Source organism: Apteryx rowi, unplaced genomic scaffold, assembly GCF_003343035.1.
Source record: "Apteryx rowi isolate R43461 unplaced genomic scaffold, aptRow1 scaffold_8, whole genome shotgun sequence".
NCBI lineage: Eukaryota > Metazoa > Chordata > Aves > Apterygiformes > Apterygidae > Apteryx > Apteryx rowi.
In genome coordinates, this window is record NW_020451093.1 from 5049059 (window position 1) to 5075230 (window position 26172).

The 26172-nt window shown below is 36.0% G+C and overlaps 1 protein-coding gene across 6 annotated transcripts in view; it reads left to right on the forward strand.

The window, feature by feature from the left end:
• Positions 1-26172, forward strand: part of ARHGAP15 (Rho GTPase activating protein 15) — a 339806-nt gene that overhangs the window by 35742 nt on the left and 277892 nt on the right. For all 6 annotated transcript variants that reach the window (XM_026089060.1, XM_026089062.1, XM_026089065.1 and 3 more), the window contains 3 exons: positions 13158-13232; positions 17037-17098; positions 21775-21862. In XM_026089060.1, coding sequence (XP_025944845.1) covers positions 13158-13232; positions 17037-17098; positions 21775-21862 — 225 coding nt within the window. The remainder of the gene's footprint in view (positions 1-13157; positions 13233-17036; positions 17099-21774; positions 21863-26172) is intronic.

Consider the following 26172-nt stretch of genomic DNA (forward strand, 5'->3'; position numbering starts at 1 on the left):
TTATATAGGCAGCTTAGCCTAAGAAAGTACTGGGTCAACTAATGGAAAAGTTGTTACAGGTTTTAATTAAAAAGAAATAAAGTTAGGTATGTAATTAATGTCATTCACCATGATTTAATGAAGAAGAAAATTAAAAAAAAAACAACATTATTTTTTGATACAAGTTTCATTGTAAAAGGCAACCATTTTCATGAAGTATACCCAAACTTTGTAAGTCACTTGACTGAATAATACGTGACATTCTGATTTAAATATTAGGTATATGCTGTATCAGTAAAGCATACGTTAAATGGATTAAGAACTGATTAATTTACGCATTTCAGAGAGTAGTCTCTGGAGAATCATCATCAAATGGGTGAATTTTTAGAGCTATTCTCCAGAAACTAGTAGTAAGCTTGACACTAATCACTCTTTTTACTGATGACATAGAAGTAAATAGAACAGTTCTAATAAAATTTTAAAATAAATCAAAGATTGATGGACTGGCAAATATTCTGGGTAAAGGCAGTTGTGGAGAGTGATCTGGATTGCTTAAAGGTTGAAAGTGCATTTTATTTTATCCAAATATATGTATATATAGGAAACATGCCGTGTTGTTCCCAGAACTGGGAACTGTTTTCTGAGAAGTTTTGACTGCAAAATGAAGCTCCCATGCTGTTTCCATGTCAAAAACATTGAGCTGACCCTTGCGTGTACTAAAAAAGAGAGGAGGCATCAGACGTTGATTTCTGTCAGTGGCACTGATGAAAAGAAAACAAGAATAATGGGCACATTTGTGGTCTCTACCTTTTTATAAAGTTACTAAAATAATGGAGATTATGAAAGCAAGAGGCATAAAAATTGTTGAAGGTTGGGAAAAATATCTTACCAGTGTAGGTCCTACAGACTTCACTGTGTTTAAGAAATGAAATTTCTGAAAGAAATTGAAAGGAAATTTGACTGCATACTTACCTACCTACAGGGACAATATTGGGCATCAAAGGGTTTTTTTTAATATAGCAGAAAAAGGCTATAGAAGATGAAGTCTCTAAAAGTTGGAACTGAAAAATTAAAATGAGAATTAAAGTACATTTTATAAAGACTAGAGGGAAACTATCAAGAGAATTAGTAAATTCACCATTTCTCTGTGCCCTCAAATAAAAGAATGAATCTCTTTCAGAAAAATAACAAACAAATTTCCTAAGTCCAGGGTAGCTTCGATGAAATTTTAAGGCCTGTGATCAACTGGAGGACAGAGTGGTTAAATACTTCTGGCTTTAAACTCTTTAACCCTCTGAACTATTGAGGAGAAGGTTTGGCCAGCACTCATAATTTTCCTGATGGATTGGAAAAGGCGTGATTTCAAGGATAATTGGGATCCAGGCCACAGTGTTGAGCAGGTGTAGTGAGGTGCAGCCAGACACATCTAAGACATTAGTACAGAACAGGACTTTTTGGTGATGTAACCTCACCATGGTTTACCCAGCTCCCATAATCAGTAACCAGCTAAATGTCTTTCTGCTTTTCAAAAATTGCCACAAGTGAAGTTCAGTGAGTTTGCAAAGATTAAAGAAGATGAAACAATGAGTAAAGTTATGAAATCTTTGTTAAGAAGAATCTTTCTCAGGCTTGCTTGCCATTTCTGGGTTATGGGATGCTCAGCCTGGTGCAGTGCTGTAATGCCTAGCGAAGGCCGGGCAGAAACCTCTGCCAGCCGTGCTACTAGCAGGTTGAACAGAATCTGTTAGGTCTCTCCAGATGAGCTACCTTCCCAGTAATATTTATATAAGCAGGGATTGCTCATGTGGGTCAAGGAACGGAGAGGCAAGGAGAAGCAGTCACAGGTACTGTTTGGAAGCCTTTGTTGGGTGGTAGACAAAAGAGGAAGAAACTCAGCACACACTAAGTATAAATAAGGTCTCAAGTAAAAGGTCTTTTTTCTTTCACTGTAGAAATATCTACTTATGTCCTTGCTGTTTGTGTGGTATATGAGCACTGAAATGCGTATTCAAAGTAATGTATTCATGCATCACCAAACATTTATTTTCTTGAGGGTTTTAGTTTTTTCCTTTTAAGGTAAGGTAGGTGACTTCTCTAGCAGAACATTCAGCATACCGCATTTATACACTGCGAGCATTTCCAATGGCAGTGGATGATTCTTGTTTTGTTGAGGGTTTTCTATTATATGTAAGGTAGGTGACTTCTCTATCAGAACAAAATAAGGAAAATCAAATCGGGGCAATTTCCAGTCTGTCTAGACGCTTCAGAAGTTTCAAACAGCATAATTCCATTTCTTCTTTTCTTYATCTACTATATTAATGTTATGTGATTTGCTGTCAGTGTAATGACACAAGAGTAAAACCAGGACATTCAGTGTGCTTAGATCAGAAATATACACTTCCCTGTCTTATATGCTGTCTTAAGTATATGAACTAATTTCTGGATGAGTACAACAAGCAGAAGAAAAGTGTATCCTTCGAAATGTTTCTTTGTCTGCGACTGGGGAAATAATAAAATAGTGCTTAGACGATATGAACAATAGTAATGTTTTGCAACTGGAGTTCTCAGTTTGCCAAAACACAAGTGGGTGACACTCTTTTTTTTGTTCAGTCTGTGCAACAAAGAACCAAATCAAGAGCCCTGAAGACCAATCAAGTTTGAGGAAGTTTGGTATTAAAAAAAAAAAAAAAAATCTAATCTTTGTATTATGGCACCTTTAATCTGTCAGTAGATTTCAGTAAGCATGCCAGAATATCAATTTTTTTGTGTGAGATGAAGGTAAATTGCATGTAGAGAATCTCAGAGCTGGATAACAGTATTAGCAATCACTGCTGTTCTGTCTGGTTTGCTACAATGTTATGATTAGATATAAAACTGAGAAATCTCAAAGGAATAGTAAAGGAAACTTAAGCTTTTAAATATTTTCACTTTTCTTTTTCTAGCAGAATACCATGATGCCAAATAGTCTTCCTGCTAACTGACCTTTGTAAAACCCTCCTTTTGCTCAAAAAGCTATTTTAAATAGATCAGTTATTACTTTGACTGCCATTTTTCTTTCATATTAGTGATTACAATGGCACCTGGGAAAATCTGTTTGAAAGTTTTTGCTTCCTTCTTTCTTCTCCTGTGTATGTTCTCTGAACCTCTGGACAACGCTAATCAGTGATACTGACTTTTGAGAGATTACATGATGTGATGGTATGAAAGACTAAGATGAGGTGACTGGAAAAACAACAAAAAAATCACCAATACATAAGCTTCCTCAGGTTATTAGTGCAAGGGGAAGGGGGAGCAGGTGGCAAGCTAGATGGCCGTCTAGATATTATCAAGTTGACAGGTATCCAAGTGATTCTGTATTATATTATACAGTCTCTAATTATCATCTCTAAGTAGTTTTTAATAAGATCTGTATTTAGCTATGGGGTTTTCAGTTGTGACCTGTGTTAGAAGATGTTCTTTTCAATCGCATTAAGAACATATTTTGTCAGTGAAACGATCTATACTAACAAAAACAAGGGGATTTCCATTGTAAGCCCATTGTTTTATGTCCATGTTACACGGAGTCAGCAACCTAATGGTTAGAAATGGAAAGACCTGCAAAGGTATTCTCTTTTTTTTTTCTCTTTTTTTTCTTTTTCCTTCAGATTAAAGAAGCTGAACTAATCTTGGAATTCAGAGCAAAACAGTTTTATTCAGTTTCTTTGTTTTTTTGATGCTGGACGTTCATAGAGACATTTTTGGCTGATGTTCCAGATGAATCTAATTTCATTATGGAGCCAGTACTTTTTCGGCATTTCTCCTGTGAAACTTGGACACAACGCTTTGACAGTATGTCCAGGCCAAAACAGATCAAGTAGTCACACATGACTGATTCAGCTGAGCATGCTCAAAGACAAGACTGATGTCTAGGCACAGATAACAGTTCTCTAGGGTAGGGACAGTGCTCTCAAATCCAGTCACCCCAGAGTAAACACTAAGTTAGACACAGCGTAAATGTGCCTTCAAGCACACGTGTCCACTGCTGACTAGATCAGAGCCCCAAGCCAGGCTGCACATCCAGCCATACTATAGCTTTTATATCTCTTTCCAGCCTGCTAACAAGCATTTTTAACCATCAGAACTGTATTTGGATGCCCCCTGCAAGGGAGGGGAGGGAAAAAAACAACAACACTTGCTGTAATAATTCTGTGAATATGTTCTGTTGGTATTTGCAACTCATTTTATTAATTTTCTATGAGAGTTTCTAAGTGTGCTAGTTTGTTCGCCAGAAAGCTGGCAGAAACTAGGAGTCCTGGACTACTCCCTTGGAAGTATTCTCTATTGATATCTCTTTGATTTTTCTTTCCCTTCCTCCTYTTAAAAGTTTTGGGCACCTGGTCAAAGACAAGAAACTATAGTATATAACTTTTCTGGTGAATCTCATATAYTGTATGATGGATAGCTAAAGAACTATGAACAGTCTGTAAAAAATACTATGGCATTTATAAGCACATAAAATGTTCAAATAATTTCAATTAAAATTTTAATAAAATATAGTCTCTTTGTGGATAATTAACAAATAGAAGATATTAAATTGACAAGTAGCTCACTTTAAAGTCATAAAATTATTATTATATGTAGATTTACTGTTAATCAAACTTTCTTTGGGAAGAAAACGATATTTTAATTTTAGTATTGCTACTGTTTCCTAGGATATCTGCAGCATGGTTGGCTTTTTGACTTAAAAAACAGAGACAGAAACTGTTCTTCTCTGCTAATTTTTATAAAACAGGACATATAGCTTGTTACTAAGTAGGTTTTGCCGAGTTATTATTTGTCAGGGCAATAGCACAACTTAAGGTTGTTCTTTGTTTAAATGACTTTTTACTATCCACCTTTATTGGTGCCATTGTTTTCCATGGAATTTTTTATGCAGTGTGTTAGGTATGGAATGTGCACTGATGGTGTAAAACTTTAGATAGGTTTGGATTGATTCACACTGCTTTCAGTGTGACCTTCCTTAGTATTTTTATACACTACAGCCACTGAGTGATGTACCCAAGCTAGATTTAAAGAAGCTAAGTTGGGTTTCAGAAGCTCTCTGGTCCTGGGAAGCAGCGTAAGCTAGTCTGTGCTCTGATTCACGTAGCTGCAGCTACGCTGCTCTGATGATTGAGCCAATTTGATTGAAGTTAGCTCGGGTAGCCTTCTACTGCAGTTTACAGTGTAGAACATTTTCTTACATGGGAACCTCTGCAATTTCTTTGTATCGTTCCCTCCCCCCCCCCTTTTTTTTTCAGTATTTTTTCCCCCTTTGTATTTCTGGCACACATACGTCCACAGGTGTTATTAAGTGTAGGGTAGCATGTGGTGTCCATGCTTCAGTGCTATCACAGAGGAAGGACTTCCTACAGGAAAAAAATGATCACTTTCAGTATTTTGCAGGCTGCCCATCTAAGCCCATCATTGCCTGGCATCTACACACTAAGGGCAAGGATCCAGCGAACTTGTGAGTGGGCACCATGCCATCTGAACAGATGGGCATGGAAGTAGGCAGCCAGCAGACCATGTATGTGCATCAACTGTGGGTGTTGAGGGCAAGATTCCCAGTGGAGAATGTCCAAACAGCTGTCTGGCCTGAGCCAGCGTGCCTACGACCAAGCAAAAGTGCCATCCCTAAATCCTGCTGAGTTGGATTAACCTTCAAAAATAAAAATTGCTTCTGCAGTAGCATAAGGTGAGTTTTTGSCTTGTTTAAATTTGGGAGAAAGAATTAGGCAGGCAAGATAAAGAGATACATTAACGTAGTGTCTGCTAGAGAGGATTGTGCATTTGTCTAGGAATATCAACAATATTTTACACGAAGGTATTTATATAGTAACTGATGACTTACAGGAGTGTGACATCAATGTTAATTAGGCTGTTTCTGTTAAGATGGTCCTTTCAGTAAAGACTGAGCTTTTGACTGCATTTTGATTGTAGTGTATGTGCTGGATGTAATTTTGTAAAGGCATTTTTTTTCTGTTTTTGCACATTTACTTATTAAGTTTTAATGATTTTGCCTGCCCCTCTGTCCTGAGGATACTCTTCTGGGGTACAATTTCAGGTCAGAGCTGTTGACACAGTAGCTGTCATAACCAAGTTTCCACATATGTTTTCTTTATTTTTCTAAGATCCAAAGGGGACACGAAAAGATAGTCTATCATTACTCTCTGTCTTTATTAACTTTGATTTCTACCTTTTATAGACATAACATCAAGGAATACATTTTTGCACACTTACATGAGAGTGGCAAAGAATATTGAAATACTGGTGTCTGTTGCATTTTTTTTGTTCCTGCTTTTTTTAAAACTGCTTATTTCCTCTGCCATTGGTGCACTTCTCGTCTGGAATGCCAAACCAAAGCGCCTGCAGTAGTTAAGATTAATATATAGTAATACTGTGGTTAACCGAAAGTACCAACTGCATTATGAATAGAAAAATCTGAATAAGAAACTTATCTATGTATTTTCCTTCATAATATATATATATTTATTGTTAGATGAGTACTGTCACAGTTTACATATTGCTGTATTTGTTACATATTACAGGCTGTAACCTAGAAAAGGCTAGTACAAATGTATAACCCTCACTCCCCCCTCTCTTCCCCCCCCCCCACTTGAAATGTTCTTTTCTGGAATCAATGGGTATTGTATTTGATAAATTAAAGCATATTGAAGCTTTGATACCAGGTTCCAGTTTGATTTCCAGCTGGAATGGAAAACCTGAGGATTAGAGGCAAACCAGCTGTTGGTGCCTTTGTGATCCCTCAGCCCCCAGGTGCCAGAATCTAAGGGATCTGCAGTCAAATTTAGAGCAGCCTTAGGATTTCTCTAACTTATATGGGTGATAAGAACCTTTGTAGCTGTCTTCTGTTCTAGATACGGTTTTGGCAGATCTCCTACTCCTAAAAAGGCTAAAAATGAAGCCAACTACATCAGCTGGGACTTCCTCAAAGCAAGGATCAGTTGGACAAGTTTCAAAGACCRTTTGAGTAGCTAGAGAGGAACAAAAGAGCTCCCACTCTAGGGAAAATCTACTCCTCAGAAAGCCATTAGTGGAGAAAAATACCTACTGCCTGATATCAGCGTCTATAAGAATTCGTAGGCTTAGCCCTGGAGTTAAAATATCAATGACTGCGAATGTCTCCAAAAATTTTGTGAAAGAAGATGACATAGCTTCAAACAGACCGTGCTTTGTAATCAAACTCATAATCATTTCTTCTCTGATCACACAGTCTGTTTTAGTCACCGGCTGAAATTGAACCCAGAATCTGAATAATTATTTTGCTCTTATACTTCCTGCATAAAACAGCTGAATAAATCTAGTTATACTCACAGTAAAACAATTGTGATGCTTGTCGACAGTAAGTTCTGAAGCTGGAGAGCATGCCCATGTGATTAAATTGCCTTCATATAAAATACCTACCTTCATAGACTTGAATACGAAGGAGAACCCTCTCACTGTGGGAAAGGTCTACAGGATTCTGATTTATAAGAGAGCAAGAGGTCAAGGGAAGCAAAACCATTATCATTATTTTCACAGACTCTGGAGATCTGAACTGAATATAGACGCCAGTGTGCTCAAAGGAGACATGTAGAGGGAATACAACACAGTCCTGTGGGTTTTTTTTGTTTTTTTTTCCTGACTTCAGACTGCAGGCTCTGCTGAGAGTATGTAATATGTAACATACTCAAGTCTGTAAGGAGTGTGAAGTGGTTTTCTTATTAAATGATCCATAGAGAGATTATCTGGTCTGCAGCCAGCACACAAAAGCTCCATCCATACAGTTCCTATTTCTGAGMACAGAGTTCAGTCACCTGTGTAGTAATGATTTTTCAGGGACCTAGGGGTGGGGAGGGAAAGCTAGGAGCAAAGTAGGGCTGGTGAGGGTCAGACTGAAATCATACTTCGTGCTTCTCTCTCTGGAAGTCTCTTAGAAAAATAGAGAGAGAGTTAATGTTACGTTACACTGCCTTGTAGTCTCCATTACTTTTTTTCCCCTGAAAAAATCTCTTCGGACAAGCAAGGAGGAAAAACCCATGGTGTGGATCTAATGTAACTCTCTTGAGGACAGCATTAGCAGAGCGAGTCAGGAGCACAGGGTCCTTTTGAAGGAGGACGCTGGTGGCTGTGACTGCGGGCAAGGAGTCCACTGATCCCCAGAGGAGCTTTTTCTGGGGCTGAACGGGGTCTTTCTGCTTAGTTGTTTCACTGATCAAACACACTGAAATGTTTGGGGGGGGGGAGAGGATCACTCCAGCTACTTCTTGACAGCTTCCATTTCTTGAAGATGAACAGAAAAATACTTATCTGCTGAAATGGCAAAGAAACATCTCTGAGGAGGAAGCCCACGAAATTTTCTCAGTCTTTCACAGCAGAAAAGACACCATATCATATCATATCACAGTTGTTTCCAAATAATTTCTGTAGATAATGATGGACTTGGATCTTTAATACAGAACAAATCATTTAGAACACAGCAGTGAATGAAACATTACAGGATTTTCTTTTCTCTTGCCATAGACTAGGCGTCTTTCAAGAGATGGTGCTATAAGAAATGCTACAATATATTTTTGTTAAGTTTCTCTATCTGAGCAATTATGGGCTGTCAGTGCTGTATCAGAGTGACTGGGAATGAAATGAACGCAGACATCATTAAATCAGGTATCACCCCTCCTTCTTTGTTGAGAGAATGCTTTTCACAAAAGTTTATGCAACTAGTTTGTACTTTTATTGCAAACTTTCAAACTGCCACCAGAAAGTTCGATCCTATAAAGAATTGAGTGTTTTGGCCCTGATCCAGAAAACCACTTAAGCACATTCCAAAGTGCTTTGCTGGATCAGGTCCAGAGCTGAGCAATGTGTAGGAGCAAGCTCTCAACGGTAGGGGCCTTCTCTTGTTTTTTTGGTATTTATAAAGGAATCTCCATGATCCTTTATTGCAATCTGAGTATGATGAAATAAAACAATAAATGAGACCTCTAAAAAGAAAGGCCAAAACATGAAYGGAGTGAATATGTCTTTGTAGAAATCTAAGGAAAGCTTCCATGAGAACCTCCTCCTTGGTGGAGCGGGACAGCAATTTACTGGGGAAACAGTAGGTAGAATTTGTCTTAGTGCTAATTCAAGCCAGAGTTCAGTTTCACAAGGTGCCATTGGTTCAATCAAACTATGCTTTTACCATGCTACTGGTGGATTTTGTGGGTAAATAATCTATGGTGAATTAGATGACTAGAAATAATCTGTGATGAAAAGACTATTTAATATTATTTAACAATCTTTTCTTCTTTGTGAGCCACCTTGAAAGTTCTTAAAATTATCATAATTATTTAGGGATAAAAGTGAATTCAGAACAACATTTTAGGTAGTAGGACACTGTCTGTAGATTGCACTCAAACAGCCTCTCTGGTCTTTTTGAGAAGTGGTGGTTGGTTTTGTTAGGTTTCCTTGAAATCAAAAAAGAAGTATGCTTCTTTTCTTTGACTAGATGAATTAGGTCAGAAATATGTTTCTAATGGGCAATAAAATCCAAATCAGTCCTCCCAGTCTCTTTTTAAATCAACGCCTTACTATGTGAAGAGACTAACAATGAGTTAGTGATGTGATGAATTCCCCAAAAAAGAGGGACAATTTAAAGAACAAATGGGAGCACAGAAAGTAATGAAATTAGAAATCAGGTTATTGTATTTTACTTCATTAATGTTCAAATAGCAGTTGTGAGATGGTTGTCCCTTCACTTTGGGATGCCAGGCATATGTAATGGAGGCTTTGCCTTTGTAGAAAGTATGATGATAGTTTGGTGCTTGGATGCAAGAATAACTCTGGTAGGAGATAGATACCCCTTAGCTAAGGGAAGGGGGGAGCGGCTGAGGCTGAATTTAACAAAACCAGACTTGCCCACAGACTTGCAAGCGCTCACAGAGCAGATTTTTAATGCTGCAGGTGACATTGTTGCTGACTGAAGAAATGTTCATCAAATCAGAAAACTGCTGATAAGCTGACTTTCCTAAAAAGGAATCTCACAAACTTCTTTTATAAATCTCTGCCTTTCATGATACACTGTGAGGTGAGGTAGAGGACTTGTGACAGATATTATTTAGATTTTGCTTCAGTTTTTTGGGATAATTGAATGGAGCTATAGAGAGGAAATCTTGAAACATCTGCTTTATGGTCTATCTATTAAATCTGCATGAAAGAATGAAAATACTCAAGCATAGACTTTCCTTTGAATGTTTGGGTAACTCAAAAATATACCCTTGAAAATTGTTAGCTTTCCTTTAAATTTGCAGTTTTGCTGCACTAAGGGAATACTGAGGATTTATTTATAAATGCGAGTATATTGACCTACGGTCATCCAGGTTCTCTTGCTAAGAATGTATTAATGCTGAACTGAATATATCACAAAAGAGGTGAYATGACTGACTCATTCAGTAGTTTGGATATTTGCAAAATATATTTATTGGCAAATTTGTATAAGGCCTAATGGAATTTTAGAAAATCCATCTTATTAAAAAAATATTGTCTTCGTTGTTGTTGCAAGGTTTTTTCAAGCTGTTTTGATTCCGTTTTTGAAAGTTTCATTCCTAAACTAAAAGATTGCTAGAAATGAGTAAGAACTTTGTTGAAGTTTCCATTAATTCCATTTGTAAGCCAAACATTTGGAATGTTTTTCCAGGAGAGCTTGATTTTTGGCTTACATAGCTGTGGATTTTGGTTATAATTCTGTAACTAGATTCAGACTTGGGAGCTTCAGGACTTTCTTGTGTGAGTTTACTTTGCAGCTGAGCAATGACATTTGATGCAATTTCTTTTATTTTGCCCTGTAAGAAAACCAGTTACCATTTTAGCAAAATTGCAAAAGAATCATGTTAAATAATCAGGTAAGAGGCCTATTTTTTCTCATTGTGCCTGTGCAGTTTTCCTTTAAATTTCTCCTTTGCATACAGGGAAGAGTTTTTAAAGCATATAAAGCATCTGTAACTGGAATTACCCCCCCCCCACACACACCCCTTTCATGTTTCCTGGAAATCTTACTATTGTCTTTTTATTATACTACTAATAATAATTTGCTAGTACTACTAAAATAGTATCTTTTTACTATCTCCTTCCTTCATTTGGTTGTGGATGGATTTAGTGCCTATGATATATTCTTTTTAGTATGTATAAAATTGTGAGCATTTCTTTTTCTAATGCTCTGATCACTGAACCTAAGACCAGACTGAAAGCTTYGATCAGTGCTCTACATTTCACAAAGTTGCTTATAGGGCCCCCAAYAGACATGTATGGTTCCTGGAGATACTAGCTGACTGTTAAAATAGATATTGTGGAGTAGTGGTGTGTCTTGTTATTTAACTTGGATGAGTGAATAACATATTTAAAAAAGCATCAGTGGGTGATATGCTTTGCTGTATGTTAAAGAATAATTAGAATGGGAGATCTGGGTAAGAAAGACTTTCTATGAACTAGACCTGAATAGTTTAGTTATATGTCTTATGTGCTATAGGACCTTCAGAGTTGTTGAATAGCAAAGATGAAGAAAAAGATAAATTGAATTAATTTATTTTGAATTTATATACATGCCTCTGCTTGCATTAATATTAAGTTCCATCCAAAATCTAAACAGAAAGATCATAATCTTAGAAGTTCTCTTGATAGCATCAGCAAATCATTCTTGTTTACCCTACATGCTAATAAAACAGGAACATGACACTCCTGAAAACAAGATTGCAAAATACAGAAAATGTGGTCTGACATTTTTTTTCTCCCCAAAGGAGGGACTGCCACTAACTAAAGTATTTCTTATGAAAGCTCAATTGCTTAAGATGCAGAATATTAAGAGAGAAAAACACTTTAGGACAGAGCCATGTCACCAGCTGTTACTCACCCTTAATGAAATTGTTAAGTGATATTCTTCATAAATAGGTCAGAGAAACTTTTGAATTGTGAAGAATGTTTTATCTCTTTCTTTGAAATGTTTGTATTAAATTTAGAACTGGTAATTCATTAAGCTCATTAGCTCTGACTAGGAGAGTAGAGCAAAATATCTAGAATATAGATTTCAAGGCTTACAAATGTTACTGCTTACAAATAAACATGAAAGCAATGTGTGGAGAAAAAAATATGGGATCATAATATGTTTAACTGTTTTTTGAGCGTAGCCCTCTGGATTAATTAAGAACATTTTATATATTCAGACACTTAAATATAAACAGAATACATTATGACTTTCAGTTAACTCTGTTTTAATAGGGAAAAAGGGAATGCATTATGATGAATACAGTGAAAACTAGATGAAATCATATTTTTGTTATTTGTCTTTTTTTTGGTTTCAGTTAAAAGAAGAGATAATCAGTGGATTTTAAGGGATCCCAACTCCAAACTATCTAATTTTTGCTTCACACTGAAGTTAAACAATCAAAGTTCTAAAAAAAATACGTATACTTACTTTTGGGTGACCTGTTCTTAGTTGCAGGTTTGTAAGGATGCTGCACCTATTTAACCCGAATAGTTTCTGGTACATTCTAACAGTTTTCCAGAGTTCAGTTGCAAATAGTTATACAGGCTTCCTCCTGCAAAAGAGGGAACCGGAGGAAGTCAAGGACTCAGTCCTTGGGAACTGTGGTGGAATCAGTGTCCAATACTGTTGTAGTCTTCCAGGCATGGAGAGTTTGAAATAGCTTTAAAGTATTTTAAATATACTGGATACATTCAGTTCTGTTCTGAATTATGCTCTAGCTACTTGTTTTGTCAGTGATTTGCTATGTGGCTTTGAGGTTATAACGAACATTTCATTCCCCCCTGCCCTGTCCCCTTCTGTAAAATGGGCGCAACAGCACCTAACTGATTAGAGAGACTTTGAGATTCTTGATGCAGACAAAGTCATTTCCAACGATTGTTATCAACTGTTTAATTTGCCAACGTTACATTGCAAAGAAACACATAGATGCTAGAGGTCTTTTGAGCCTAGTAGCTGTGTACCTCAAATATATAGGGCTTAGAGGAGCACCACCTCTCTCAGAAATTTGGTACTAAAACAAGCCGGGTTTTCAAAACTGCATACAGTGCATGCTGTACGTGTCCAGTGATTATATCAGTTGGTCCCTCTTTACCTGCATGTGTTTGAATCCTCTCTAAATTTAAATCCTTGCGTTTTTTAGGTAAATCGTCACAGAAGAAATCATTCCCAACATAACTTAACACTTGCAGACATCATTAGTACACAGGACCACACGGTAAGCAATTGCTCTATAGAACTGATAAATCACTCTTGTTATTTTAAATGTTTTTAATGTAAATGTTACACATGCTTTCTTAAAGAATAAATACATGAGGCTTTGGATGCCTCAAGACATTAAGGGATTTGAGGGAGTTTTATTAATCAATACAAGGAATAATTTTAGAAGATACAAAGCAATTTATATAGCTTGACTTTGCTGTTAACTCAGTCATACAGGACTGACATTTCATCAGTATTAATACTTGGTGTAAAGGAATGTAACCATGTCTTTGTCCTGTCTTTGTCCATGCTAATGTGTTTTCAATATTAATATTAATTTTTATAAATAAAAGTGATCATTAAATTTATTACAATTTTCTTGACACTCCAAGAATTTAGGGGGGAGTGAGAAGAAGAGGGTATTCTGTCTGTTAAAATAAAATGAATGTGCCAATACAGATTCATCAAAGAAATGTTAAAACCAGTGGTACTTTTACCTACATAAAATTTKCAGGATTAGATAGGTTTGGCAGCTTTGAATTCTTCTGATAGAGAAAATTACAGAAATGATAAAGGTAGGTAATTATAAGGTAATTATAGGTAATATAGTAATGATTACTTTTCCTTATACTACTTCAGTAGTTAGCTCATATAAGTCTTTTGTTTACTAAAACCAGATAAAAATGCAAATATATATGCATGCATACTCTCATATTTTATACTCTTATAAATTACAATTTAAAAAAAAAATCCAATAGCTCCATTTCTGTTTTTCTATGCTAAATCTTTCAGGGTATTTTGGGCGATTTTTTTAACCTTCCTTCTGTTGAAAAGGTTCAGGAAGGGCAGCAGCTCAACAAGAAATGATGATATTTATTGAGACAGAAAGAAGAGACCATATTGTTAGGATATATTTGGTATTCTTTTTAATATCATCCATTTGCAGAAAGACTGAAAGTAGATTCTGACCTGTTTTAGAAGTATTTTCTTGAAAACACATTCAACAGAACAACGGATATCAACAGACGTGAAATAAGGGCATATTTAGCTCTCCATACAGAGAATATGTAAATATTCGTGTGATCCTTGAAATACTTTTTATTTGTCTGTGTTGATAAAGTTATTTTATAATTCCCTGAATATTCTTTATACTAGCTATAGAAAACACTGTGTACATTATCAATTTAGTAAAGGCTACTTTTTTTTTTTTTTAAGACAGTACTTACACTAAATCAATAAAAGTGATGTATAAAAAGTTACTTTGTTTAGCAGTAGGAGAGCTCTCATATTATCTGAAGGTCTTGCAGTTTTTAGCTGTTTAATTTAAAACAAATGATGGATTTGAGATATGCAATTTAAATTAGGATACCTTATATATCCAACATTTGGTAGTGGATTTGATGTTCCAGCTCAAGACCATTATAAGGAAAATCTCACTGCAGAACAACATTTTCATCTGGAAACACATCCAATTTTGAACTTCCCAAAATGTCAGCATAGAGGTGATTCAGATCTGATGTTGAAAATCACATTTGCCTTGAGTTTTGGATTGGTTAAAATAACAGTCTGAAAAGAGTGGTTGGTAAACTTTGAAAGGATCAGATTTTGGGTCTGATTCASAGAAACAATCAACAGCTTGAATGGTTAGCCAATGCTCCTCCTGATTTCTGTTTCCAGATGGATGGAAATATTAAAAGAATAACCTTTCTCGGATGTTATTTGGCATCTCTGGCCCTGGCCAAGCATCAAAAGTATTATGCCACAAAAATGAAGTGTTAGAAAGGGGAGAAAATTATCCAAAGAAGTAAAGTAAGTTTCATTTAAAAAAAGTAGGTGGAGATCAGGTTTACGTCTTATTTTAGCTCTAATAATTCACCCATCACTAGATAAATAGTGACATGACTCTGCCCAATAATCCCTATATACTTTCTCTCTGGGTTTTCTATGCAATGATATGCATTGCAGGAATTTGCATGAGATAAATCCAGATTATGGAATATGCACACACAAATCCCCATGCACCTATTTGAGAATGTCACAAACCTATAGACTTTTTCATAGGCACAAACAGATATGTGTGCAGCATATATTTCATGATATACCAGCAACAGACAAAATCTATGAAAATTGTTAAATATCAGTCTAAGATATTTTATATAATCAAAATAACAGGCATATCTGATATTAAAAAAAACCTTATGCTGAATGTTAAGGTACATCGTCAAAGTCTTATTGCTATTTAATAACTTTGCAAATGGCAAAATTCTATYGAAATTATTATGAAATCACCTGTGACACAACTAACTATGAAGGCCATGTGGTCTAATATCCTGGTCAGGCACTGATTCAGTAGTGTTTGAAAGGGAAAACCAGCACTCTCTGAATCACGATTTTACTTCTTGAAACACTAGGTGTCCTGACACAGTTTGGTCCTCCTTAGCTAATGAGATCTGATGGGAAGGCAGGCCAATTGGTTTGGCTGAAGACCAGTGGGTTGTTTTTTGTTTTTTAAGCTCTTTAATATAAATTATCATAGCCAAGCATTTAATCCAAAATTCTATATCACTTTTTGCTATGGCTACTGCAGGTACATAAGGGATGTCCCAGTAGGTTGTGCAGAACCATATATCTAATGTAGGGAGTATTATTTTCCTGCTGGTTTAAGGAAAGTGTGTCTGGAGATATGGAGGAGTGCAAAATAAGAAGGAAAAGTAAAAACAAAGAACAAGCCTAGAATTTACTTCTCACATGCCAAAACTCAAATGCAATGTTGATACGCTTGGCTGCAACATCCGGTTGCAGAGTATGTCAGAAGAGTCCTTCCGTTTTCTGCTGTGTAAGAACAAAATACCAGGTCTTAGTAAAAAAAATAGCAGAGTAGGTGATCTACCAGGATGCTGTAATATTGCCAATATAGACACATCTGGATTTTGTATAGTCAGTAGATAAGGGCTTTGGGTTTTTTGGATGAGTTTTGGAACATCCATAGCACTGCTGTATTTTGCTTTGTTTAGAATTCCGATTTAAGATTGTATGTCAAGAATTGACAGAACCACTCAATTTGCTTTTCTGCATTATACAATGAGATCATTTAGTTCAGCTAGAAACTTGAAGACAAGTTCTCCCTGCACATGAATGCACCCACTCCAATGAAATGTGACCTTCTAAGGGCTGCAAGGGGTGAGAGCCTCACTACCATATCTCATCTGAAAGACAGCACCACTTAAAAGCATAATGCCTTCTAGCATCTTGCATGACTCTYGATTTAGTACAGACTCAGAGAAAAATATAGCACCTATGAAGGCACTTTAACTTTTCCTGTTGCACAAATATTTGATGTTTCTTTGATATCTGTTGTCCCTAAACATGACTTTTTTTAGAATGTAAGTATTCAGAGGCTTGTACAGAGGAGTTTGGTGTGTCCTTCATAGCTAATAAACAAACAAAGTCCTATGACTCAGTGGATTAATATATGAAATGATACCTTGAAATGTTTAATTTAGAATTTATTTAGAATTTTTTTACTTCTAGATAGAAAATTTGTTTGCATTAAAATAAGTTTCTGCTAAGGCAACAAATTGGGTATTAAAAGTTCTTTTTCTGAAGTTAATTCTGTTTACTAATTAACTTTAAAAGTAGTGTGGAAATTTTCAGAAGAACTGGCTGGAGCAGAAAGAATAGATGACTAAACTAAGAATTAGTGATTAAATGTCCTAAAATTACATTAGCTAGATGCAGACTCTTATAGCATATACTAACTGAATGGATTCATTCAAATGAATAAATGATATGATTATGATATGTTTTTTCTTTCTTTTAGGTAGTGGAGAAAGAAGGATATCTTCTGAAAGCTAAAATAGCAGATGGTGGCAAGAAATTAAGGTATTATATTTCAATGTTACAGAACTTATCAGTTGTAAAATTAAGAATTTGTATGTGTTTAACCATGTATCACTATTACTGCTTATAGACAAAATGCATTTGTTTCAGTATTAAGCCAACATGATTTCACGTTTGGAGCGTTATGGCCTTCCGGGCCCAGAAAGCAAGTGGCATGGGCTAATGGCTTGATCGTGTGCTGTGAGCCTGGATCAGCCTTGGCCTCTCTACTATATATATTATGTGCATGCTAGCATGAAGGCATCAGGCAAACCAAAAATATATTTTTAAGCAGGCAGATTTTAGGTGCTGAGTGTGTGTAAGGGGTCAAGGATAAGATGTAGGTACCTGCCACGTGTTAATGCCACAAGGACAGATAGGCAAGATTATCAAAAGCAGTCAGCACTTACTCACTTGGCTCCGTTTTTGTTGAAACTAATATGAATCTTAATTCTGACTTTTATGGAAGGATTCACTACAGTCTGCTGCATTTAGGTGCCTGTAAAGCAGTAGCAGTGATATGACCAGTACTGTATATCAGAGAATAATGTGGTATATTAAATTTTCTGCCTGGAGAAAAGATCTGTGTTCTAAGCTTTTGTACATCGTATATAGTGCTAAAGCATAGGGATCCTAGAAATGGTGGTTGAGCTGTGAATTAAGTGAGAAACCAACCGGGAACCTGCAATGGCTTAAAAGTTCCTCTTCAGGATAAAATTGCTGTTTCAGAAATCAAAGTTTTATTTACTTTTATTTCATCTGCAGCTGGACGTACAGCACTAGCATAGCTCGATCTGTAGGTAAGCACACGACTCCCTGAGGCCAGATTATAATTTAGGAGGAACCAGTTTCCTAGCAAGCATTGCTTGGAAGCATTCATTTTTTCATTTTGGTGCTATGCAGTGTATTAGTGGTAAGCTGAGTAGGCCTGCAGGTTTCAGGTTGCTTAGATGAAATAAATACAAAAGCATGTTGGTATATCAGTTGAAAAGAAAGCATGTTGCGGTTGTATTTTAGTTTTCTAGCTTTAGCTTTGTCTAAACAGAGGTTGTCTATGGGTAGAGACTAGGCTTTTGAATGACATTAATTTGCAATTTTCATAATAGAAATACCTAAAATGTTTACCTCCTAATCATAAGGTTACAAACACAAGTCCAGAATATTACTGACATACAAAAAAGGTATTTTTCATGTATATTTTTAAATAGGACTAAGTAATATTATATATTTTTAAATAGCCTCAGAAATTGTGAGCACCGTTGATGTTATAGTGTGCTGCCATCAGGTGTTCATTTGGTAGAATGCAAATACATTTAGTAACTCTAAGGCTGAAGTCTTGACTATATTGCTTCATTTTACAATCTGCAAATGTCATGTTTCAGTGGCTTTCTGACAGTATGTTTCAACAATAGTTTTAACATTTCTTCTCTGGAAGAATTCATACAATAGACTTGCTAATTCTAGCTGGGTATTCGCTGCATACTGATATTCATTTGTCTTTATACAGACAAAACATGGGCAGTGGTGATTTATCCACTCTGCATGCACTGTATGACTTCTCCCTTTATTTACCTAAACTTGCTGCTCATTGACTGGCAGTGATTTTTTTGAATAATGTTGGTAGCCATATGGCAAAACCCAGAAATATTGCTAAACGGACTTTTCTGAAGAGATTGAAAACCTCTTTGTATGTGTCCAGTGAAATATGGTGAATGCCCGTATGTACAGAGACCAATGCACCTTAAAGTATTGTTTATTTCTTTAAAGTCTGACTGACAAATTTATGGATAATCTGATAAAAAGGTTGTCTAGTTCATATATCTTTTATTTTTAGTTCAAAAGCAATCAAGTTTTGATTTAAAATAACAGTATTTTTATGAAACAATTGTAGTGTAAAGGGATGAGAGAATTTGAATTTAGGGGAAATAAAAAAAAAACTTTGTTCAGGTATTGTGGTGAAATTCAGTCACATACTCAAAGCTTCTACAGTTCCTATACAGTCTCCTACAAAAAAAATTCATGTTTTCTTATCCCTGATTGAGTCAAAACATTCTCCCCACCCTCCAAAAGAATCAAAATTTGCTAATTATGACTCTTGCCATTTGGTGACTCAATTTTTGTATATTGAATCTTGAATATTTAAGAATCATCATGTTTGTGATGTTCTTACTAAGAAATATTTGGAAAATGATTAAAAATGTGTTCTGATAGGAATTCCTGAGTGGTTCTGCTTCATAAATTAGAATATCACAGCATGGCAGATCACTGCCATCATGGTGTTTCTGAACAATCTGATAGTTTAAAATTAGGACTCAGAGAAACAGTGATGATCAGCTAGCTGTGCATATAAAAGCACCAAGATTATATCTTCACCTAGAACTCATATGAAACTAAGTTTTCAATGTTTCTGGACCAAATTATTTATTCAGTTCCTCTGTTCCCTTTAGTTTTAGGTGTAGATGAACCATAAAACTGAAATGAAACTCAGATAAAACATAATCTTTCCTGATATTAAAAATATATATACTTTGACTATTGAGTTCTTGTTGAATCTTAAGTTCAAAATCATGAATAGGACTGAATTTTCTTGAATGGGGTCCAAGTTCATTTCAAAAGTTTTCACCTTGAGACAAACTTCCCGATTAGTTTGATCTGACATTTGAAGCTTTAAAGAACACTGCACCTAAGTCTGGACCTCCAAGCATGGTTGCTGTTTTTTATTTCTCAGCTAACAGGACCCACCCCACAAATAGCTGGAGCAAGCATGACTCTGTCTAGTAGAAGAGGCAATGGCATAGCAATTGTCCTCTCCATAGCTAATATCAAGCATCTCTTGTAAGTTGGGTACTGAGCCTAAGCTGTCTCCTAAGGACTTTAATGTGTGCCTTTAGTAAACCATACTTACCTAGGATATCCAACCCAGAGGAAAATCTGTTTAAACTGGCATAGCAACCAGCAAGCTTGGCCATTTATGCCCTTCTACATTAACAAGAGCTTTTTTTTTGTTTTGAGGAGGGAGGAAAAGGAAAGGAAAGAAGTGAAAAGTATTATTTACCAATAGAAAACTTGTGTTCACTACCTTGATGATGATCATTAGCTACAGTAGTCATCTCCTAAGGATACTGTAAGGAATAATTAAATAAGGTGATGGAACTGTTTTTCACACTGACATGCATAATCTGTGGTTATGACCATCAATCACGTTAGCTAAGGATATGGCTTTACAATTGTGATAAATTTAGCTGAAATTTTCAGTGACTTACAATCACTTGCCTTCTGTGGGAAATATTTGCCTGTGATGGTCAGATACTTTTCTAAAATTCTACTGTTTGTCTTTCTCACTCTTTTCATCCCTCTCTTTTTCTCCATTAACATGAAATTAAAAATGCAGTCCTGGTTTCTTCAAATGTATTCATCTCATTCATAGAGTTCACTTGTTTGGTTTTACCATGAGTTGACCATGTTTTAAGGATGATCATCACTTCACATTGGGTGAAATCCTGGCCACACTAAAGTGAATGCATGTTTCTCTGCTAATGTCAGTGGCGTTAGAGCTTCATCTATAATATTAGTTATACTCCTTCAGCTGATGATTCGAACGTATTGAATAGGAAGGTTATTAATAGTTATTAATATTAATAATAATGCCTATTATTATGCCCAATGTGTAGTATGATGGGATATTGAGTGCAGCAGAGCTTTGAGGTGGATCTGGAAGTGAACGTCCCAAACACAGGCTTTTAAACTAGGCAAAACCAGGTTTTCTTAGAATAAAGAATTGAGTACATTTGAGTTACTTAGGAATACTTGTATGGGAAGAACTTGGAGGGAATAAGGAAAACGGGAGATAGAGAAAAAGGTTTTACAACAGCTCTCCTTGGTCCCACAGTGTCCTTGCAGGCACGTCTCTCCGCTTAAGGCACTCCAACATACACGTAAAACAAAGCCTGTTTGTCACATGTGTTCAGGTTTATTCTAAAATGTTCAGGTTTGCAATTTGTGTTTGCATAAAGGAGATAAACAGTGGGGTTATCTGCATTCTTATAAATATCAGATTTTATGACCCCAAAATCATAGAGTCAAACTTGAGACTTTTATCCAAAAATATAATTTTTTGTATCTGACCAGCTCCATTTGTTTATGGTTATGTGGTGGTTTCAAACACCACATTATAGAAGTATTAATATATATAATTTAAATAATATGTTCCTCTGTGTAGGGGCACACTGTCTCACATATTCTTGTGTATTTTGATTTCTTCACCCTGGCCTCTGCAGTTTACCAGCTTTTTAGGGTTGTACCCTGAGCTCCTGATGTTTTATGATTACTGAAATCTCTCTGAAATAGTATTTTTATCTTGATTTGTTTCCTGTATATTTTTAATTTAGGGACAGAGAGAAAATATTCAGGCACTTCCAGCATAGACCCTTTACGGAGCTCCGTGTAGTCAAATTGTATTGTATTTTCCATCTTGGTTCTTTAAAACTAGTTACTGAAATGACACCAGTCTATTTATAGCTCGGAGTACTCTGTTGAAATGCATTGCTGACACTGAGTTTGAGTTTGGAGCATTTTCATTTCTGACGTGAAGGATTTGAAAACACATTCTACACATGGAGTCTCTTTCACTTCCTGGTTGCGTGCCTTGTTAATCTTTTTTTGTGTTTTATTATTTTTAGGAAAAACTGGTCCACATCTTGGATTGTTCTTACTGCTCGGAAAATGGAATTCTACAAAGAATCCAAACAGCCCGCGCTGGCTAATCTGGTAGGCAATTAACYGTCTTTTAATCTCAGCTGCTTTGGAATTGTTATTATAGTATAAAAAGCTGGGAGCTTATATACAAAGAATTCAGACTGAGCTGACAACCTTCAAAGATTTGAGAGCAGTTGTAGGAAAATGCCTTGATAAACTTTTAATCAGATGTAGAGTATGAGGAGAAATGAGACTTAGCATGTCCTTTATTAAGAGGTGCATTTTGAGGATAATTGCAAAGTGAGACAAATGACGAGTGACTATCCAGTAATGTGAAGGTAACACTTTAAATTAAGGTRCCATTTATAAATGCTTTATTCTTATTTATGAAAATGATCACTAAATGCAGCTACTTCCTCAAATAATGTATTATAAAGTATGTTATAAAATGCATTAGTAATAAATGCTTAACAGATGATGCGATGAGAATCTGTTGCAAAGGATATTGTGAGACGTAAATTGTATTAAACCATGTATGTGCATCTTTAATACATGAATTTAAGTTGTTATCCACCATCCTATAAAGTGGCTTATACATTAATAAATAATAATAAACTATTTATAAATGGCACCTTAATATAGGGTGCTACCAAAGCAGCAAACACTATAAGTTAGTAAAGTGATTTTTTATCGTAGTATAAATGTGACATCTACCATATCCAGCTAACCTTCCTGAATATTTCCATGACTCCATCTAATGCAGCTAATGCAATTTCTGTAGCCTGTAGTTACTACAAAGTGAAATTTGCAGTACCTTTTTATTGTGCCCCAAGGAAAGGCCACTGATCTTAGTCTTCAGAGATGTGACAGCTCCGTTGCACAAGCAATAATGGCATGTATCCCTTCAGTGCTAGTTACTGTAGAGTTTGAGCCTAGAAACCTTCGGGTGGGCAACAAAAGGGGAATCCAGTAAATGTGTGACACTGTGGGCAGCGAAGGCACAGGTTTGACAAAACCCTATTGTGAAAGGTTCTCAAGGCCTGATCAAACCTGCCATACCACATTGACATGATGGGTGGCCACGAAGGTGCTCTCTTTGGCAGGAGTCGCAAGCAACAAGCTAATTTGTATGTGGCAGGTGATAAATATTCCTTTTAGTTCTATGTTCTTGATCTACCAATACAGTTGACCATAAACTTAGTTTAAAGAGTACCTTCTCATGCTTTTCCTTTTCGGTCATAAGGTGAGGCTTGTTGTAAAAATAAAAATAATAAAAAAGGATGAAACAATAAAAATAAAGGATGAAATCTTGTTGTATAATGTTGTATTTCTGAAGCTAAGGAAACTGTATAGCATGAGTTAATATGTTTTTGGAATCATCCATTTTTCTTAAAATTCAGTTAAGTGTTGTTTAAAAAAAAAAAAGGAATAGTCTTGTCTGGACCTAAGGTGATTTATTAAAACATATCCTATTCTTATAACTTACTGGCTGTCTTATACTTCTGCCTGCTGGATGGGTGTTGCTGTCACAAAATCAACATGTTTTGAAAACCAATTCTCATCATGTTTGAGAGTCACACCGAAGCAGCAAACAYAAGAAATTGTTCTTCCTCTGGGCAGCACAAGTTGGAAGCTGTCAAGAGGACATTTTAAAAATAACTGTATTCTCTTCTTTTAGAAAAGCTTGTAAAAATAAAGAACCTAAGATAAAGGTGTATGCATGAAAACTTATCATCAAATGATGAACTAGACATAGAAGGAAAGCTTTCACAAATATCGTTAGCACTCACCTGAAGGATCTGCTCCAATGATGTCGTGATCCCACTGACTGCAATTCGCGCAGCAGGGGCCAAAAGGGCCGTCGGGGATGCTCAGCCCTGCTCTAGCAGCACCTTGTGCCTTACAGGCTCAGGCCTTCAGTGCCAGAGCCATAAATGTATTTAGGCCCCTTGCTGCTTTGAATTTTGGTGGAAGTTAGATGCCAGGCAACCTGTTGATCTGGGTACAGGCATTAGCTTTGTTTATAGATCTAATTTGGTGCAGGACAGGGGAATATCATATCTGGACTTTTGCGAGCTATTCAAAGCTCCACCAGGAGAGTTCATCTATTAATTTTGCATTTCATGACTTCTGTGGATTTTGAAATTGAATTTGGTGCCGATTCATTAGTGGATTAGTTGGCAAACTGGAAAAGAAACAGTTTTCAGGTGCCAAAGATTTTTGTTTTTATTTATTATTTTCACTTTTCAGGACATATTACAGAAATGCCTTTTGAGGTGAATGCTATATTTCATTCTTGGGACTTCTGTAGCAAAATAAAATTTGGGAATGAACAGCTAGATTCCCAGTGGACCAAGGTATTATTCACAGGCTAGAAGATGACAGTGCCCCTTGCGCTTCTCTTCCTCTTTTTTTCACTTTTGGCCCTGCCATCCTTACTGCATGGTCTACTTAAAGTAAGCTGGGATTCATGAAAAGTTCAGGCATCATCACTGACTGATCTGGACTGGCTTTGGAAAAATACAATGTATTCGCTGCTGTAACTGGAGTTTGGGTGGCAGACTTCCCTGCTAATCGAGGGCTACCCACATGCACTGCGCGTCTTCCTTTGGCTGCTGTGTCTTCTCCTCTATCCTTACAAGGCCTAGCCCAAGTCCYAGGAGACATGGACCAGCATAAATTCAACACACAGGGTGCTTCATTTTGCTCTGAGACTCCTTCAYGTAGTTAAAATTCCCATTAGAAGATTAAGGATTGCCTTTCAGTTCTGTGGGTGGTTAAAGTAGACTTGSCTAGAGAATGGGGGTCTGGCCCAGAACTGAATCTATTTAACTCAAAAATTAACATGTGTTATCAGAAATGATCCTCTGATAAGTCAGTCCTTCTCCCTGACGATTCGTTTCATCACAAGTATTCACAYTGATGAGATAATATGCACTTGCCTTATAGCTGTATTTTTCTTTTTTATTTATAAAGCTAAGTTCAGTGAGACAGATAGTACACAAACTTGCTGGAACTGCAATACCACATCCTGTAATTTTTCTGGCCTCATCCGCCCCCCCTTTGCTGCCTTTTCTCGTCCCAGCTCTGGCACCTGCATATTTTAGTGTGAATTTCCTCTATCTGACCAGACACCAATTCCCATCCTCTGGTTGCATGTAGAATTTAGTGTTAGGAAGAATACAGGCATAAATTAATCTAGCTTTTTGTTTGATAAAATAAAAGGTGGGGCTTGTTTGTTTGTTTGTTTGTTTGTTTGTTTGTTTTTTGTTCCCTGCTAGGTCTGAGTATTGGGGCTGTGAACTCAAAGTTCACTAGGTGAGAAAAATAATTGAGGTTAAATTTCTGTCTATTCTAGACAAATTATAGGATGATTAAATAAATAAATTAGGTAAAACTTGGAAAAACAGGAATATCAGTACTAATAATGTCATAACCCAATTTCCTAAACCCAAATTTTACACATCAGAAAAAGCTAAACTGGCATGTTGATCTCATCTGATAAAGCGAATGCAATGTCTGTGTCCTTTGTAAACCATTTACCCTGGTATAATTTTGACAGCAGAAAAGAAATAATACAAAAGACTTCATTAAAAATCATTTGTTTACTGATATTATTCAACTATAGTTTACTTCAGAAAAAGAGGAACTCAACCATTAATTAAATAATGCAATAAAGTCAATGTTCATTCGCTATAGTATGAATTATAACAAAGCATTTTTATTTGTAGCAGGAAAATGACGTGACTTAACAAAAAGATTAACGTACCTTTGTATTGTAAAAATATTAATTCATTAATTATTAATAATTAAGTACTGTACATGAAGTGAAAATTTAAAATAAGAAAGCATCATTATAAGAGGAATGATACTTTGCAACAAAGGCAACAGGGGAGAGGGAAATGAAAGCACATTCTAATCATCCCTCTTTCTCTGATGATAGGATAACATTTAGAGGTGATTTACAATTATATTTACCAAAATCTTTAATAATATTCTAACTCATAGAACTGGCAATATCTAAAAGGAGTTTTTGTTATTCCTTTGTAYAATTGTAGATATAAGACTTGCTATAATAACAACTTCCCTATTGATTCAGACGGGGAAGACTGGGATCCACAGCTTTTCTGATGAAGGTAGTGATGATATCTGGTATTATTAGTAGCAATAATTAGGGAGCATGACCATTGGAAGCACAGATAGGAGAGATTCAGAAAACCCACTTGTTTACAAATATTACTGAAAATCCAAGTTTGCATTCCATGTAGCTAAATTGGTGTCTTTTGCTGCTGTTTGATCATTTGTAGTCATGCTTTTGATACTTCTTTTTTTTTTTTTTTGCCTTCATAAGAATATAACTTTTTAATTAAGGACACTGTGAT